Here is a 15,388-nt window from a genome sequence, read left to right as displayed (position 1 = left end):
ATAAAGTATAGCTCTCTCTCTCCTTTTCCTTTACGTTATATCTTTTTTCTCGCTCGCGGAACGAAAAGGCCCAAAACGTTGCATGGCCTTGAAATTTTACTCTCCATTCTCGCTCGTCCATCGACGCCTAAGAAGTTTCACTTCAAAAAAAACAAAAAAAAAAACAATTTCACCTATAAGTACAATTACTTGCGCTGGCTGGTGGTGTACATATAAAGAGATTATAATCTGTGGCTACTTACATATGCACACATATTAGGGCGGGTCGATTTCAAAATCGCTCATTGCTCTGTGAAAATCGTATTCTAGGGATCAAAATAAGAAACTTTGCCGAAGGAACCATACCTCTAAAACGAATTCTGATGTCCCCCAATTTGGGTCGAACGGAAAATCCCACTTTGACCCATTTAGAGTGCTCCAATCAAGTCCAAATGTATGACCGACCCCCACTAACTTCGGACAGCTGATCCACCCATGCCCGTGGCACACCCCCTGGAACTCCCCTGGGGGATTCCCCATACAATCATTTCAAAATATCAGCATTTTTGGCCTTTACATGAGAAAAGAAACTAAAAAGTTCGACCCAAATTGGGGGACATCAGAATTCGTTTTAGAGGTATGGTTCCTTCGGCAAAGTTTCTTATTTTGATCACTAGAATATGATTTTCACAGAGCAATGGGCGTTTTTGTTTTTTGCCTCCCCACAAATCGACCCGGCCTAATATATATATATATTGAAGTTATATAAGTCGAATCTAATTGTCTATCCGAATAATGCCTTTTACCTGCAATCACGATATTTTGATTTTTTTTTTGCGAATTAGACAGTCTCTTTTTGCGCCTAGTGTAGTATACTTTTTTTTCGAAAATATGAACAATTGATTGATTGTAATATTCGTTAGCTTATAGCAAAATATCTATTTATTTAGACATACCTACATGCGTATGTACATATGTATGAGCAGCATATCGTATGAAAAATTACATAGATTTGGTGGGCGTTCACATTCCCATTTCCCTTTGCTTTAACAGCCAATAAGACAATAAGACAAACTACTTATAAATATTTTCTAAAACAGATCAAATAATGCATTAACAATGTTAAGTACCTGCGATTATTTTCAGGCGGCAAAACACTCCAATCTGGTTCGTAATACGGGTACATCGTGGCTCAACTGCAGGAAATTATGAAATTTAATGTCACACACAAAAATTTTTTTAATTTATATTCTACTAAATTGTAATATTTACTTATACTCTTATTTGTTTAACACATATACATATGAACATAACTAGTTTTTGCAATTCACACCATTCACCAAAAATGTACAAGAAACCACGAAAAATTCGATATCACTCACTGACTGTTGCTGATAAGCGGGTAAAACGATGTCGCGATAGTAGCTATTTGTTATCTTAAATATGACTTTTTATATATGTTTGTCTGTTTTTATGTAGGTAATACCGTTTTGATTCCTTCGACGACTTGTTATATTTATTGTTATATATCCACTGAAATGGATGGTTCGGTGCAGCCCTTAGAGAGCAGTATTACAATAATATTTGCACAATAATTTTTAAATGCACTTCGAAAAATGAATCATTTATAGAATATTCAGCATGTTAATCTATTTCATAGAGACATATACCGAAAAACCACTTGTTAACACGTTTGAATTGATGTAACGCTAGCACACCTGTCGATTCCTACTGCATACGATAGCGTCTAATTTATACTGAATAACATTTCAAACCCTAGTGAAATCTACTTCAAGAGTGCACGAGCGCCTATTTAAAGAACGCTCTGCTCTATTAAATGCAAGTTGTGCAGACCGATGAGCTAATTCGCGTTAGCAAGCACCAAAAATTCTGACACATCTCCTACTACCTGCTGCTCTACATTGATATCAAAAGTTTTATGTTATCTGGAAGGCATGTGTGTACATGTAGGTAAATAATGTTAAAATGGCTTGAGAGAGCAAGCAATGGGGAACACTTGAAAAAATAAAACGTACGAATTTAACAAAAGTCACAACATTTTATCAGCTACTCGGTAAAGTATTAATTGGAGTACCAACTGATAAGCAGCAAAGGTAGAGTGGTTGCGCTTGAAGAGGGGTTGACAGTTTGGTTGTATGGAAATATTCTCATAATCTCTTTAAACACCCATCTGCACTCTCTACTTATGGTAATTGTGATTTTGCATTTATTACAAAATGTTTGATTTTATTGTATTAAATTTTAAAATTGTTTGCATTTTTCAATATACTTATTATGACGCCTAAAAACTAAAATTTAGTAAAAGTTATTTTCCATAAGCGAATAACTAAACGTATGTATGTATATGGTATACTTGTAAATACTTATTATAAAAATTTGCACATACAAATTTGCACAAATATGCACAATTTACAGTTTCATATTTTCCATTGTAACAGCTGCATACAAAATACTAAGCGCTCGATCAATCGTTCTCGCGTGGCGGTCTCACTATGGAATGTCGCTTGATTGCTTCAACCAACCATTTAATACCTTCATCGACGCCTTCACTGTAGTGTAATAAGTTGACAAATTCAAAATATTGCCATGGTACTATAAAACCCCATTATTTTTATTGCCTACCCTGTGAGCGCTGACACTGGCATTGTCAAACAATCGCGACGTCCGATTAACGCGCCAGATTGTTGGAAAACAGGTTTGATATCGCGCACGCCCATTACATCGGGCAGATCCTGCTTATTGGCTAAAATTAGTAGTGGCACCCCTGAGAGCAATTCGTTTTTGATCATTTTATCTGCAAGTAATCAAGCACTCATTTTCACTTCACTTTGCATAGTAGAAAATTTGTTATTTTATATTAACCAAAAATCGCCTTCGATTCATCCATGCGTTCGCGATCATTCGAGTCTATCACATAAATTACACCATGCGATTCCTGGTAGTATTTATCCCATAGTGATTGCAACTCTTGCTGGCCTCCTAAGTCCCAGAAATTCAATCGCACACCTGCTACGTCTATTGTGCCAATATTCAAGCCTACCGTTGTTGTGATCTTCGTCGGATTCATACCCTTGTAGTTTTTTGTAAATTTAGTTTTCGCTGCCTCCAGATAAGTCTGCATATAAATGAAATATATTGGTAATAAAAACAACGATAACCGGAGCAACCAAACCGTTTTGCCAGCATTGTCCAGTCCCAAAATTACTACACAGTATTCCTCCTTTTGTGTGAGGTACTTGTAGAAGCCGTGCAATAGAGTATACATTGTATTTGTTAATTATGTTAAAAATGCTCCGCTCAACACTAACAAATCGCAGAATTATTCAATTTTAGGCTGTAATATTAGCTTTAATTCTAATTGAGGCGAAATAAATAAATCTGCCAACCAATAGCAAACACAGCTGATGCTTGTTTTGGCGTATGTTCAGTTAATGCTTTGGTTGGCTTAAGTTCTCTACTGTCGGCAATAGTAGGTGTTGAGTGACTGAATAGGAGTGGATTGGTTAGATTTAGATGCTCCGTATTATATTCTTACCAGATAACACATCTTCTGATTAGCATTATTTACAAAATATTAGCGCTATCTTCAAAATACTTTCCTGCATGGAGAAAAAAATATTTCCACATATCTTATTTAAATTTATAAAAACTAAAACTTCTTACTATTGGAATTGCAAACTCATTAACTAATTAGTATACAGTTATTTTTTTTTATTTGCTCACTACAAATTTTTACTACTTCTTTTGCTATTATTTAAATATTTCACTCAAAAAACTAAACAGTTAAGCATAAAAAATCTGTAATATCAAAATTTGCATCCAAGTGAAACAGGAACTCAGGGGAAGATAATATTGCGCGAGAGTATTTTTGCAGCTCCTCTCAAACTGCAGTTAGAAACGTCGATAAAAATCGATGCACAAAAAATATCAATGTTTTGCCTTGATGCATCGAACATTTTCCACTCAATGTATAAATAGGCGATTGAGTGTTTTTGAAAACTAGCATCTATAGTATCATACATTGGCAGCTATTTAAGTTTTCAATTGTACAAAAACAAAAATAATAAAAAAAAAAATGATTATTTCAATTTTCAAAATTGTGGAAAAGAAAATAACAAAAAAATAATCATTTCAATTTTTAAAATTGTGGATTGTAGTTTTTTATAGAAAAACTTTTGTTTGCAGGTTTGTTATCCACCCTACTTACACAAATTAAGTTTCTTAAATGAAGCAATTTCCTCGAGTAGTTTCAATTTTTAGGTTATATTTTGTGGTCATCCTCCATTATATAAATAATAATTATAAATAAGTAAATAAATAAATAAATAATAAAATAATATCAAACCTAACCTAAACATTATGGGAGAATTTAAAATCTTATAATTTCTATTGTTTTTCGAAAAAATTTTTGACCCGATTCAACAGTCCGTTAGAAACACAATTAGCTCAGTTATAGTAATTAATTAAAAAAAATTGTTAATTTTGCTAATAACTTTTTTATTGTGTGATAATATTTGAAAAATCCTACTCAAATGGAGGTATGCCCTCCGATGCATCGAAAAATATCGATGCGTCGAACCTAAGAAATACATCAATGCAACATTACTGCATATTTGCCATTGAAATCTTTGGCGCCAGTTTTCCACGAAGTGACGTTTGGAGCCTCTAGAAACACCAGCCTGTAAATGTTATTACATTGTTACTGCACGGGATCCATTTTCCATCGTGAGCAGTCTTTGAAAATTTCACTCCAATGATTGGGCGACCAAAGCAAATTTTCAAAAGGGAGATAAAGAAACAAATTCGCTGCAGATGTCATTGCTATAAAAAAAAACTTTCATGAAAATATTAAAAATTGTCAATCATATTCAAATTTAATTTCTTTTGTGCTAAATAATTTTTTTTTTTTTTCAATAGGGCCTCGAGAAGACATTTGTCTTGGGTTGGTTACTTTAATCTATTAGATTTCTGACAGGGTAGGTGATTAGCCTGCCGCTACCAGTCCTAAACTTAGGAAATAAATAAATAATACAATTATCTATTTTTTTACTTTAATCTGAAAAACGACATCTTTCAAATACACAAATCTTCAAATTTTTAGTTTTTGCTAAAGAAAACAAAAAATGAAAAAATTAGCTTTTGCCAAAGAAAACGCAAAAAAAATTGTTTAGCTTTTGCAAAAGAAAAGCAAAAACAATTTTTTGCTTTTGCCAACGAAAACAAAAATTTTTAGCTTTTGGTAATGAAAACAACAAGAACAAAAAAAAAGTTTGCTTTTGCCAAAGAAAACAAAAAAAAAAAATGTTTAGCTTCTGCCAAAGAAAAAACAAATTTCCAGCTTTTGTGAAAGATAACAAAAAAAAAAAGCAAACATTTTATCTTTTGCCAAAGGAAACAAAAAAACATTTAGCTTTTTCGAAAGAAAACAAAAAAAAAAAAATTAGCTTTTGCCAAAGAAAAAATGTTAGATTTAGCGAAAGAAAAAACAATTTTTAGCTTTTGCCAATGAAAACAAAAAGAACAAAAAAAATTTAGCTTTTGCCAAAGAAAACAAAATAAAAAAAAAGAATTTAGCTTTCGCGAAAGAGAACAAAAAAAAAACATTGTTAGCTTTTGCCAAAGAAAAAGAAAATTTTCAGCTTTTGTCAAAGATAACAAAGAAAAAAATGTTAGCTTTTGCCTAAGAAAACAAAAAAAGTGTAGCTTTTGCGAAAGAAAACAAAAAAAAAGTTTTTGTATTTTGCCAATGGAAACAAAAAGAACAAAAAAAATTAGCTTTTGCGAAAGAAAACAAAAAAAAAAAAATTAAGCTTTTGTCAAAGATAACAAAGAAAAAAAAATGTTAGCTTTTGCCTAAGAAAACAAAAAAAATGTTTAGCTCTTGCCAAAGAAAAAAAAAAAATTTCAGCATTTGTCAAAGATAACAAAAAAAATTTTAGCTTTTCCTAAGAAAACAAAAAAAAAAAGAATTTAGGTTTTGTGAAAGAAAACAAAAAAAAATATTTTTAGCTTTTGCCCAAGAAAACAAAAAAAAAAAAATTTGCTTTTGCCAAAGAAAAAACAATTTTTATATTTTGCCAATGAATACAAAAAGAACAAAAAAAAATTAGCTTTTGCCAAAGAAAACAAAAAAAAATTTTAGCTTTTGCCAAAGAAAACAAAAAAAAAAAAGAATATAGCTTTTGCGAAAGAAAACAAAAAAAAAATGTTTAGCTTTTGCCAAAGAAAACAAAACAAAATTTTTAGCTTTTGCCCAAGAAAACAAAAAAAAAATTTTGCTTTTGCGAAAGATAATAAAAAAACAAAATATTTAGCTTTTCCTAAGAAAACAAAAACAAAATTAGCTTTTGCGAAAGAAAACAAAAAAAATTTAGCTTTTGCCAATGAAAGAAAAATTAACAAAAAAAAATTTAGCTTTTGCCAAAGAAAACAAAAAAAAGCATATAGCTTTTGCGAAAGAAAACAAAAAAAATATTTAGCTTTTGCCAAAGAAACAAAATTTTTTTTTCGCGCTTTTGTCAAGAGGTTAACCCTTCGATGTCATTAATTTCAAATTTATGCCAAATAAAGCTAACAGGTTAACCCTTTGAAGTCATTAATTTCAAATTTATACCAAATAACCCTCACAGGTTAACCCTTTGAATTCATTAATTTCAAATTCATGCCAAATAATCCTAACAGGTTAACCCTTTGTAAACGTAAATTTCAAATTTATGTGAACTAAACCTAACAGGTTAACCCTTTGAAGTCATTAATTAAAAACTTACGCGAAATAATCCCAACAGGTTGACCCTTTGAAGTCATTAATTTCAAATTTATACCAAATAACCCTCACAGGTTAACCCTTTGAATTCATTAATTTCAAATTTATGCCAAATAATCCTAACAGGTTCACCCTTTGAAGTCATTAATTTCAAATTATTGCGAAATAAGCCTAAAGAGTTAACCCTTTGAAGTCATTAATTTCAAATTTATGCGAAATAATCCCAACAGGTTGACCCTTTGAAGTCATTAATTTCAAATTTATGCCAAATAATCCTAAATTAACTAATACCCACCTAATCTCACTGCCGAAAATGCCATTGAAATCAATCGATGTGTGTTTGGAATGCCTTTCTTTAGCATTCCTTCTTTTCAAGTTAAGTTTATTTATTTTGTAAATAAAAATAATAGTTTTTACTTAGTTTCGGCATCGATATTCACCAATTTGAAGTTTTAAATACATACATAACTTAGTTTTAAAATTTACTTTACATACTCATAACCTCAAAATCAAACCAGCGCATACATAAATATGTAATAAAATAAAAATATATTTTTTCACATTTATTTGCTAGATTTTGAGGCTTTAAACTTGTTACTTTGAAATTAGTATTTGATGAGATTATAGAAACAATTATTGCCATTTGCAAACAGTTTTCAATCGATTATTGGGGTCTCAAAGAGCTTCTTTTAAATATGCAACAAAATATATTACTAAATTCAATAAATTCACGCACTACGTAATTGCAAAAGCGCTGAACAATCTAAATACGCGCGCTTGATATAAATACATTTTAGGCTATGCTGCGACATTCTATAATGAACTTTTTTACATTTAATACAATTTTCAGTTGATTACAGTCATAATGGTGGATGGCGTGCAATTCATCACGTAAATTATTTAAGCACGTAAATATGTATCACTCAATACAAACGCAATTTATTTCCGAACAAAAGATCACATAGTTTTTGAAAATACTAGAATAATAAGCTATATGTTTTTTTTTTTTTGAAACATAATTCGTGCTAAAAGACAATCGTCAAACCAACAATAATACAAAATGGAATGTGTATGCAAATGTGAATTAAACAAAAAAAAAATCGTATAAGGCGAATATAATCGACGCAAATGATGTAAGTACATTTCATAATGTTAGTACTTTTGACTTACCAAACAAATTTAACTAATTTTTGAAATCGCACAAATTTTTGAAATACCGCACAAAAAGTAAGTTAATAAATTTTTCACACAAATTTACAATTAATGCCATGTTAATGCTATGCTACATCAGAGAAGTTTGTTAATTGAATTTCTTAATCAGCTTAATATTATAATTCTTCGTGTATATGTATGTATATATGTATGGTTTTCCAAAAATTTTATTGTATAATTAAGATATAATTTTACTAATAAACTGAACTCTAATATTTTACTTTATATTACATTAACAAGTTTTACATACACATTTGCCATGCTTTTTCTTTACTTTTACATTTTCGCTATACCATAAACTGGTTTGATTACCGTTTAAACTCTTTGCTAATTTCATAAATTTCGTTAAATTGTCGATATCGTATGTTTACTGTTACATATATTTATATATATATACCCGCGCAAAATATTACTAACATGAATGCAATAAATTATATGCAGTACGATTCTGGCCAAAAGCTTTATTATTATTTTTTTTTTTATTTTAATTTTTCGCTTGTCGTTATATCCTGCTAGCTTTAGTATGTTATTAACGTACATACAAATGCGCATACATGCATGTATGTATTACACATTTGCAGTTATGTAGGTGTATCTGAATGAGTTATGTTTATATGCATGTAAATATTTGTTTAAACCTAATTAGAATTGCACCCAATTTGCATTTGTAGTATTCTGTTGCTGTTGTGCCTGGCCTTGGCCACTGTAATCAGGTACAATAGTAAGTTACTAACATTTTTTTTGAATGAGTCAACGACAAAATTTACCCTGCTGAGGCGTAATCCGTCCATTCGGTGCCTGCACTGCCAGGTGGTTTGTGTGCAGGCGATGTTCCCGGACTTTGTCGCACCGAGCCGCCGGCTCCCGAAGGTGGTGGTGCAATCTTGCCGATGCCACCTGGCGGTGGAGGCAAAATACCAGAAGAAGGTTTAGCTTTGCCAGTGCGTGCAGTGCCCTCAGAACCATCTTTTTTCTATTGCATAAAATATAAAATAAGAGAAGCCACATTAATTTTAATGGTACCAAAGTTGTTTGTGTATTGCGTTAGTGCTCACTGTTATTCGCATGTTAATTTTGATAGTTTCGCCTTCTTTGAAACCCAAATCAAGCTGTTGTTTGGGTTCCGTTTTCTCTTTTTCAATTTGTTCCTGGTTTTTCACCCACTTGAAATGATCCTGCAATGCTACATTTAAGTCGAATGAATCTGAACGATCACCAAAGCCGAGACCCAAAAAGGCGGAGCGGCCTACGGGAGCACAAATATATAATATCTTCTAAAATATAACATATTTTCACATCTGCTTATGTTAACTACCGTTATCGTCCTGCACACGTATTACGAAGTAACGGGAACTGTCTGAAACCGCCTCTATAGCAACACCAGGATATGTATCAATTGGACAATTGGCGAAAAGCGCACCCGTCGTCTTGTCTTCCAGCTTAAGATTGCATGCTGTGCCTTTGGCCACCAAACGCATGCGGCCAGTCCATGTGGGTTCACCAAGATTCCAATCTGCAGCTCTGTGTATAAATAGTAGAAAAAAAAACAACAACATACAACCATTATTTGTAAAGTATTTTAAATATTAAAATGTTTGACTAATTCGAAAAGCACATCAAAGCGGCAAAAGTTTATTTAACGGCCTTGGCGCATTCATATTTCCAATAAAAATTGATAAGATCCTATTCAAACAAGAGATTTGATACGCCGAAAAATCAATTGCTTTTGAACTTGAAACGTAACCTTGCCGAAAAGAAGCTGCGGTTAAGGACAATCAATAAAGCGCTCTCTTTTATTGACCATCTCATCGAATTATTTTAGATATTCGTCACAATTTAATGTAAACTTTGCTATGCTCTCGTTGACGTGGTCCATTGCTAGCAGTAGCAATTTAAATTTTTTTCAACTTAGATTCTTTGTCGTCGTTGCTTGGCAGTGGCAATGAAAAACAAAAAACAATGGCAAGCAAGAAATGGGGAAAACGAACAAATTTTCCACGAACACACTTTTCCCACTGGAGCACCGCCACCGCGAATAGCTTACCTGTAACCTCTGTTGCTGGCGCGTGGTGGGATTTTGTAAATAAATACCTCCGGCTTCACAATCAAAACGCTTTCGTATTCCATTTTTACAAAAAATTACGCTCAAATTTTGTCCAGATAACTTTCCAACTAATTTTTCTGATTTTCGCTTTCTTAGTTGACTCCCCCTTTTTTCTTCGGTTCTCGTTTGTTGGTATTTTGCACAGCACCAGTGTTGCATTGACACAATGACGTAGTTCAAATTTTTGCACTATTTGACTTACTTAAAAAAAATTGTATTTTAATTAATCGAAAATAAAGCAATTTCATAATTATAGGGCTATTCATATATATGTATATATACAGAGCATGTTTATTGCAGCTTGGGGCACTAAATGCTTTAATTTATTTTTATTTATGTAGTTTTTTTTTTCAAACTCAATAAAGAATATAGAAATTTATGAACACAAAAAAATAAAAAAAAATATGTTAATAAAATCCTCCAAACGAGGTTTATTGAGATTAAGGGGACAGATACCTGTAAAATATCAAAAAAAAAATTTTTTTTCATAAAAGTTAATATAATCCTTTAAGAATATGTCAAAAAAAATTTTAGAACGTAAATTTAAGTATTTCTTATATTATAGATCGTCAACCGTGACGACTCTATTCCTTGCGTTCGAGCGCTTGGAGAGGTATAGTTACGTTGTATTCAAACTTTAGACGCGTTTTTCTCAAAACTATATTTTTCAAATTGGCGTACACGATAACTCGAAAAGTTATTGACCGATCTCCCTTAAATTTTGCACACATCTTTTTTATGATATTACTTTCTATGTGAGTTTACGAAAATTTTTCGAAAAAATAATTTTTTCGAAGCAAAAATAGTAGGAAAATTCGACCCAAAATTCATTTTTTTTAAGCATTTTATTCCGCGAATTTTTTTTTGTTTTTTTTTTCATTTGTTTAATTCATATAGGTAAAAGTTATGACATCAATAAACAAAAAAATTTTTAGTTTTTTGTATTCAGGTCACTGACGCCGATGCTACAATGCCCGCCGATTGAGAAGCTCCATTGTGACCTTCCTGGAAGAATTGAGTGTACATTCGACATTTTAAATGATTAAAAAAAAATATAAAAAAAAGTATATTATTTTAATGTATAAATAAACTGTATGCCAATTTTGCAAAAAATATATTGACTTCTTCATTTTAAATAGTTTTAATGACAATCAGGGAAAATATGACCGTTTACAGGTATCTGCCCCCTTAAGTAAATTCTTAATAAAAGTGTAGTTAGGCACAACATAAATGTATAACGGTATCTATGAAAATGTATCCAATGTGGAAGTTGTTAGTAGACGCCCAGCCTGAAATTGAATTTTTTTTTATGAAATCGTGTTAGCTTATATATCTTTAAATTAACAAAACAAAAAAAGTGCGAAAGTGCCGAAAGTGTATCTAAGATATATATATACATATCTCTCTCTCGCTCTCCTTTTCCTCTACGTTACATCTTTTTTCTCTCTCGCGGAACGAAAATGCCCAAAACGTTGCATGGCCTTGCAATTTTACTCTCCATTCTCGCTTGTCCGTCGACGCCTTAGAAGTTTCACTTCAAAAAAACAAAAAATCAATAAATAAGTACAATAAATAAAAACCACTGTTCGCTTGTTTCGCTGTTTTTTTTTACACATGGTAATATGTTTATTTGGCAGTAACTAAAATATATTAAGTGCCAAACGAAAAAAGCACTAAACGATACTTGGTAGTTGTATTTGTTGTAGCAGCAAAAGCATTCCCCACATATGCACGGGGAATGCTGGAGTGACAGTACTTGACCGTATATAAATCCAGGTCATTCTGGTAACGTATGTTAGAACAGACTGTCATGGGATTGCCGAATAGATCGACAACCGTGATAGTTAGCCGACGGGTCCCATTCAATTTCAGTACGAATTCTCAATTGAGAGAGTTTCTATAACCAATTGAAATGAAAAATATACCTCGCTCTTGAGGTGGGACAACACACATTTCGTTCATTATATACGAGTATGTGTGAATGCTTTATAACAAAAACTAGCAAAGTGTTTTGTAATCTATGGAACTTTACCTTTAGCCTTTTTTTAAGGGGTTAGGGGTAGTCAGAGGTCCGAAAAAATGACTATTTCCAATAATTTTTGACGTGATAACGTCTTATAATTCGATTTAGCCGGCTGCACGCACGAAAAAAGTGTCGTTACCTTGCTTATTTGTCGTTACCTTGCTCATTAGTGTTACCTTGCTCATTTGTCGTTACCTTGTTTATTTGGCGTTACCTTGCTCATTTGTCGTTACCTTGCTCATTGCCGTTACCTTGAATGAACTGCAAGCGAAAGCGCGGAACGAACGACAAAGCAAACAAAGCAAACGAACGGCAACGTTCGACATCTTGCTCTCTCCTACTTAAGTGAGCGTATATGTGTATGTATATGCGCATATGTACATATATAAATTCACGTATTTGTATTTGCATATGCCTTCTTATTGATTATTATTAATTTGATTTACTTGAAGAATTTAAAATAAAACCAAGTTTATTAATAATACCTGTTGTTTTAATGTTATTATTATTTTTTGATGTGATAACGTCTTATAATTCTATGTAGCCAGCTGCACGCACCAAAAAATGCGTCGTTATCTTGCTCATGCGTCGTTACCTTGCTTGAACTGCATGTTATGTTATGTTATGTTATGTTATGTTATGTTATGTTATGTTATGTTATGTTATGTTATGTTATGTTATGTTATGTTATGTTATGTTATGTTATGTTATGTTATGTTATGTTATGTTATGTTATGTTATGTTATGTTATGTTATGTTATGTTATGTTATGTTATGTTATGATATGTTATGTTATGTTATGTTATGTTATGTTATGTTATGTTATGTTATGTTATGTTATGTTATGTTATGTTATGTTATGTTATGTTATGTTATGTTATGTTATGTTATGTTATGTTATGTTATGTTATGTTATGTTATGTTATGTTATGTTATGTTATGTTATGTTATGTTATGTTATGTTATGTTATGTTATGTTATGTTATGTTATGTTATGTTATGTTATGTTATGTTATGTTATGTTATGTCATGTTATGTTATGTTATGTTATGTTATGTTATGTTATGTTATGTTATGTTATGTTATGTTATGTTATGTTATGTTATGTTATGTTATGTTATGTTATGTTATGTTATGTTATGTTATGTTATGTTATGTTATGTTATGTTATGTTATGTTATGTTATGTTATGTTATGTGATGTTATGTTATGTTATGTTATGTTATGTTATGTTATGTTATGTTATGTTATGTTATGTTATGTTATGTTATGTTATGTTATGTTATGTTAAAGTATATTATGTTATGTTAATGTTAACTCATTCTCTATATCCATACAAAATATCTATCAAACAAATAAAATTAAAATTTTCTTTTGAAAAATGCAACCATTCAATTAGTATTTTCTTATGACGTTATCACGTTAAACTATCGTCAGTAAAACGACTTTACAGACAACCTCTTTTTTTTAAGAGGTTAGGGGTAGTCAGTGGCCCAAGAAAATGATGATTTCCAATAATTTTTTATTTTACAAAAGTAAAAAAATAGCATTAATATATGTATTATCTTTCAACTTGACTTAAGCAAAACTTCAAAACAAAAAAAAAAGTACTATTGTAAACATACAAATACATATACAAAATTTTTTCCTCACGAAATCTGAGATTATAAAATAATCCTAGATAATAGCCATACCCTTTCACATACAACCCTGTGTTTACTGTGTAATTGATCATTATTTTTACGAGTTTAGAGAAAAACCTCAAAGTAAAAACTAATTAAAATGGATGCCAGCAAAGAAAAAAGGTTTGTAGACATAATTCTAATAAAAAGTTTGTTAGGTATTATTAATTATGCATTCATATTTCAGAAAAAGCGTGTGTCCATAAACCCTTAGCCCTGTTATTACTTATTATAAAATGTAATATCGAATCTCGTATGTGTATTGCTGCTGTAACTTTTTGAAACCTCAGTAAACGTCGTTTACGGGTTTCCTCCAACTGTTTATTTGTTTATTACTAGTAGGCAATTGCGCAATTAAATTAGCTATTATCTTCTTCTCCTTGTCTTTTCTTCATGTCGTTAATAATAATTAAACAAATCAAAAACTCGAATTATTCCACCAAAGCAATTTCTATGAAGAAAAACTTTTCAAAGCAGTATTAACAGCTGATTGTCAATTTTTGAGGTAATCTGCCACATGTGAACGGGTAGATTAATTTTGTAGATTTATAGCTAATTACTGCATATGTGAACGTACTTTTACCTTTCTCTATGTTGCCACAGGCAATTGTTGATTTAATTTCACGTATTCCTGTTCAATTGATATACCCTTTCTCTCGCTGTTCCACATTTTGCCGATTAATACTTATAGAAACACATTATGTTCGACAACTTTGCCGATTTCTTACAGAAACGATTTAATGGATTGGAAAATAATTACACTACATTTTTGTTCTGTGTCACACTTTACTGTTAAGGCCTTTATCAAGATGTTATAATAAATCAAATATATGATTAAATCATGATGGAAATAATAATAAGATGGCGCCTATCGTGTTACCGTTACTTTGCTCTCAGCGAATTTGACAATGAGTGACGTCGTATTAGCACCAGCATGGCCAGATTACCATCTTCGTAACTTGATTTAGCATAGTTTTTTTTTTTGATATTTAATCTCGGTGTTTTAGTTCTTTTTTCATGACATTTTTCTAGCCTGTTCTAATTAAAAGTAATGTTTATAATTTTGTAAGATATACATTTTTTTTAAATTAGTTCAGTAATTCACTCAGCTCTTTTTAGCTTTACTTTTTTTGACATCTGGTCGCATTGCCCGCGATTGCAGTTGTTGTTGGTGTTTTTCTGCTTTCAGCAATCAAATCTCTCTATCGCTACTGCAGTGTTGCCTAGCTGTGTATATAAAAACGCACTAAAATGCCCATTTAAAGAAAATAAAATACCAAAGTTTTATGGAATTACTTAGAGAACTTTGTATGCGTGATAAATTGTCTTTAAAATAACAGTTTTTTTTAAATGTGTTATGGATATGTACAATTTAATTTATAAATTTTTTTTGTTAAAATAAACTCTTTTGTTAAGGGAACGACTTATTTGCTATATTTCAGGTTATGTAACAATATAAGGTACTCTTTTTGGAAAAATGTCGTTATGTTTTCTTCAGTATTTTCTGGAATTTTTTTGCTTATTTTTACTATGAATACACCTCTTGATGCCCTATGTCCCACTAAGGATTGAGAACCGGACGAAGCGATTACACCTCTATGGTT

General features: G+C 31.2%; 2 protein-coding genes across 3 annotated transcripts; both read right to left on the bottom strand.

The window, feature by feature from the left end:
• Positions 1-2,341: 2,341 nt before the first annotated feature.
• LOC129236785 (ADP-ribosylation factor-related protein 1) lies at positions 2,342-3,426 on the bottom strand. Its single transcript, XM_054871010.1, has 4 exons — positions 3,173-3,426; positions 2,863-3,115; positions 2,623-2,794; positions 2,342-2,549 (listed from the first exon to the last, which is right to left on the bottom strand). The coding sequence occupies exons 1-4, from the start codon at positions 3,263-3,265 to the stop codon at positions 2,465-2,467; spliced, it is 603 nt and encodes a 200-aa protein (XP_054726985.1). The 5' UTR covers positions 3,266-3,426; the 3' UTR covers positions 2,342-2,464.
• Positions 3,427-7,098: 3,672 nt separating this feature from the next.
• On the bottom strand, positions 7,099-10,222 carry LOC129238700 (NECAP-like protein CG9132). 2 transcript variants are annotated; one of them, XM_054873819.1, is made up of 5 exons: positions 10,020-10,222; positions 9,291-9,496; positions 9,031-9,221; positions 8,743-8,948; positions 7,099-8,678 (listed from the first exon to the last, which is right to left on the bottom strand). In XM_054873819.1, the coding sequence occupies exons 1-5, from the start codon at positions 10,100-10,102 to the stop codon at positions 8,618-8,620; spliced, it is 747 nt and encodes a 248-aa protein (XP_054729794.1). In that variant the 5' UTR covers positions 10,103-10,222; the 3' UTR covers positions 7,099-8,617. The 2 variants fall into 2 exon arrangements, with proteins under 2 accessions (XP_054729794.1, XP_054729795.1); XM_054873820.1 differs by lacking the exon at positions 10,020-10,222 and adding an exon at positions 9,720-9,901.
• Between the last annotated feature and the right edge of the window lie 5,166 nt (positions 10,223-15,388).

Source organism: Anastrepha obliqua, chromosome 2 (genome assembly GCF_027943255.1).
Source record: "Anastrepha obliqua isolate idAnaObli1 chromosome 2, idAnaObli1_1.0, whole genome shotgun sequence".
Lineage (NCBI taxonomy): Eukaryota > Metazoa > Arthropoda > Insecta > Diptera > Tephritidae > Anastrepha > Anastrepha obliqua.
Note: the sequence above shows the minus strand (reverse complement) of the source record. Positions and strands in the feature narration are given on the sequence as shown.

Excerpts from the sequence above, each read along its gene's own strand:
- LOC129236785 (XM_054871010.1), bottom strand. The coding sequence starts at position 3,265 with ATGTATACTCTATTGCACGGCTTCTACAAGTACCTCACACAAAAGGAG. Across the intron at positions 3,116-3,172 it reads TGGACAATGCTGGCAAAACG|ACTTATCTGGAGGCAGCGAA; the intron begins GTTTGGTTGCTC and ends ATTTATATGCAG. Across the intron at positions 2,795-2,862 it reads TGAATCGAAGGCGATTTTTG|ATAAAATGATCAAAAACGAA; the intron begins GTTAATATAAAA and ends GATTACTTGCAG.
- LOC129238700 (XM_054873819.1), bottom strand. The coding sequence starts at position 10,102 with ATGGAATACGAAAGCGTTTTGATTGTGAAGCCGGAGGTATTTATTTAC. Across the intron at positions 9,497-10,019 it reads GCCAGCAACAGAGGTTACAG|AGCTGCAGATTGGAATCTTG; the intron begins GTAAGCTATTCG and ends ATTTATACACAG. Across the intron at positions 8,679-8,742 it reads ACGGATTACGCCTCAGCAGG|TGGCCAAGGCCAGGCACAAC; the intron begins GTAAATTTTGTC and ends ACCTGATTACAG.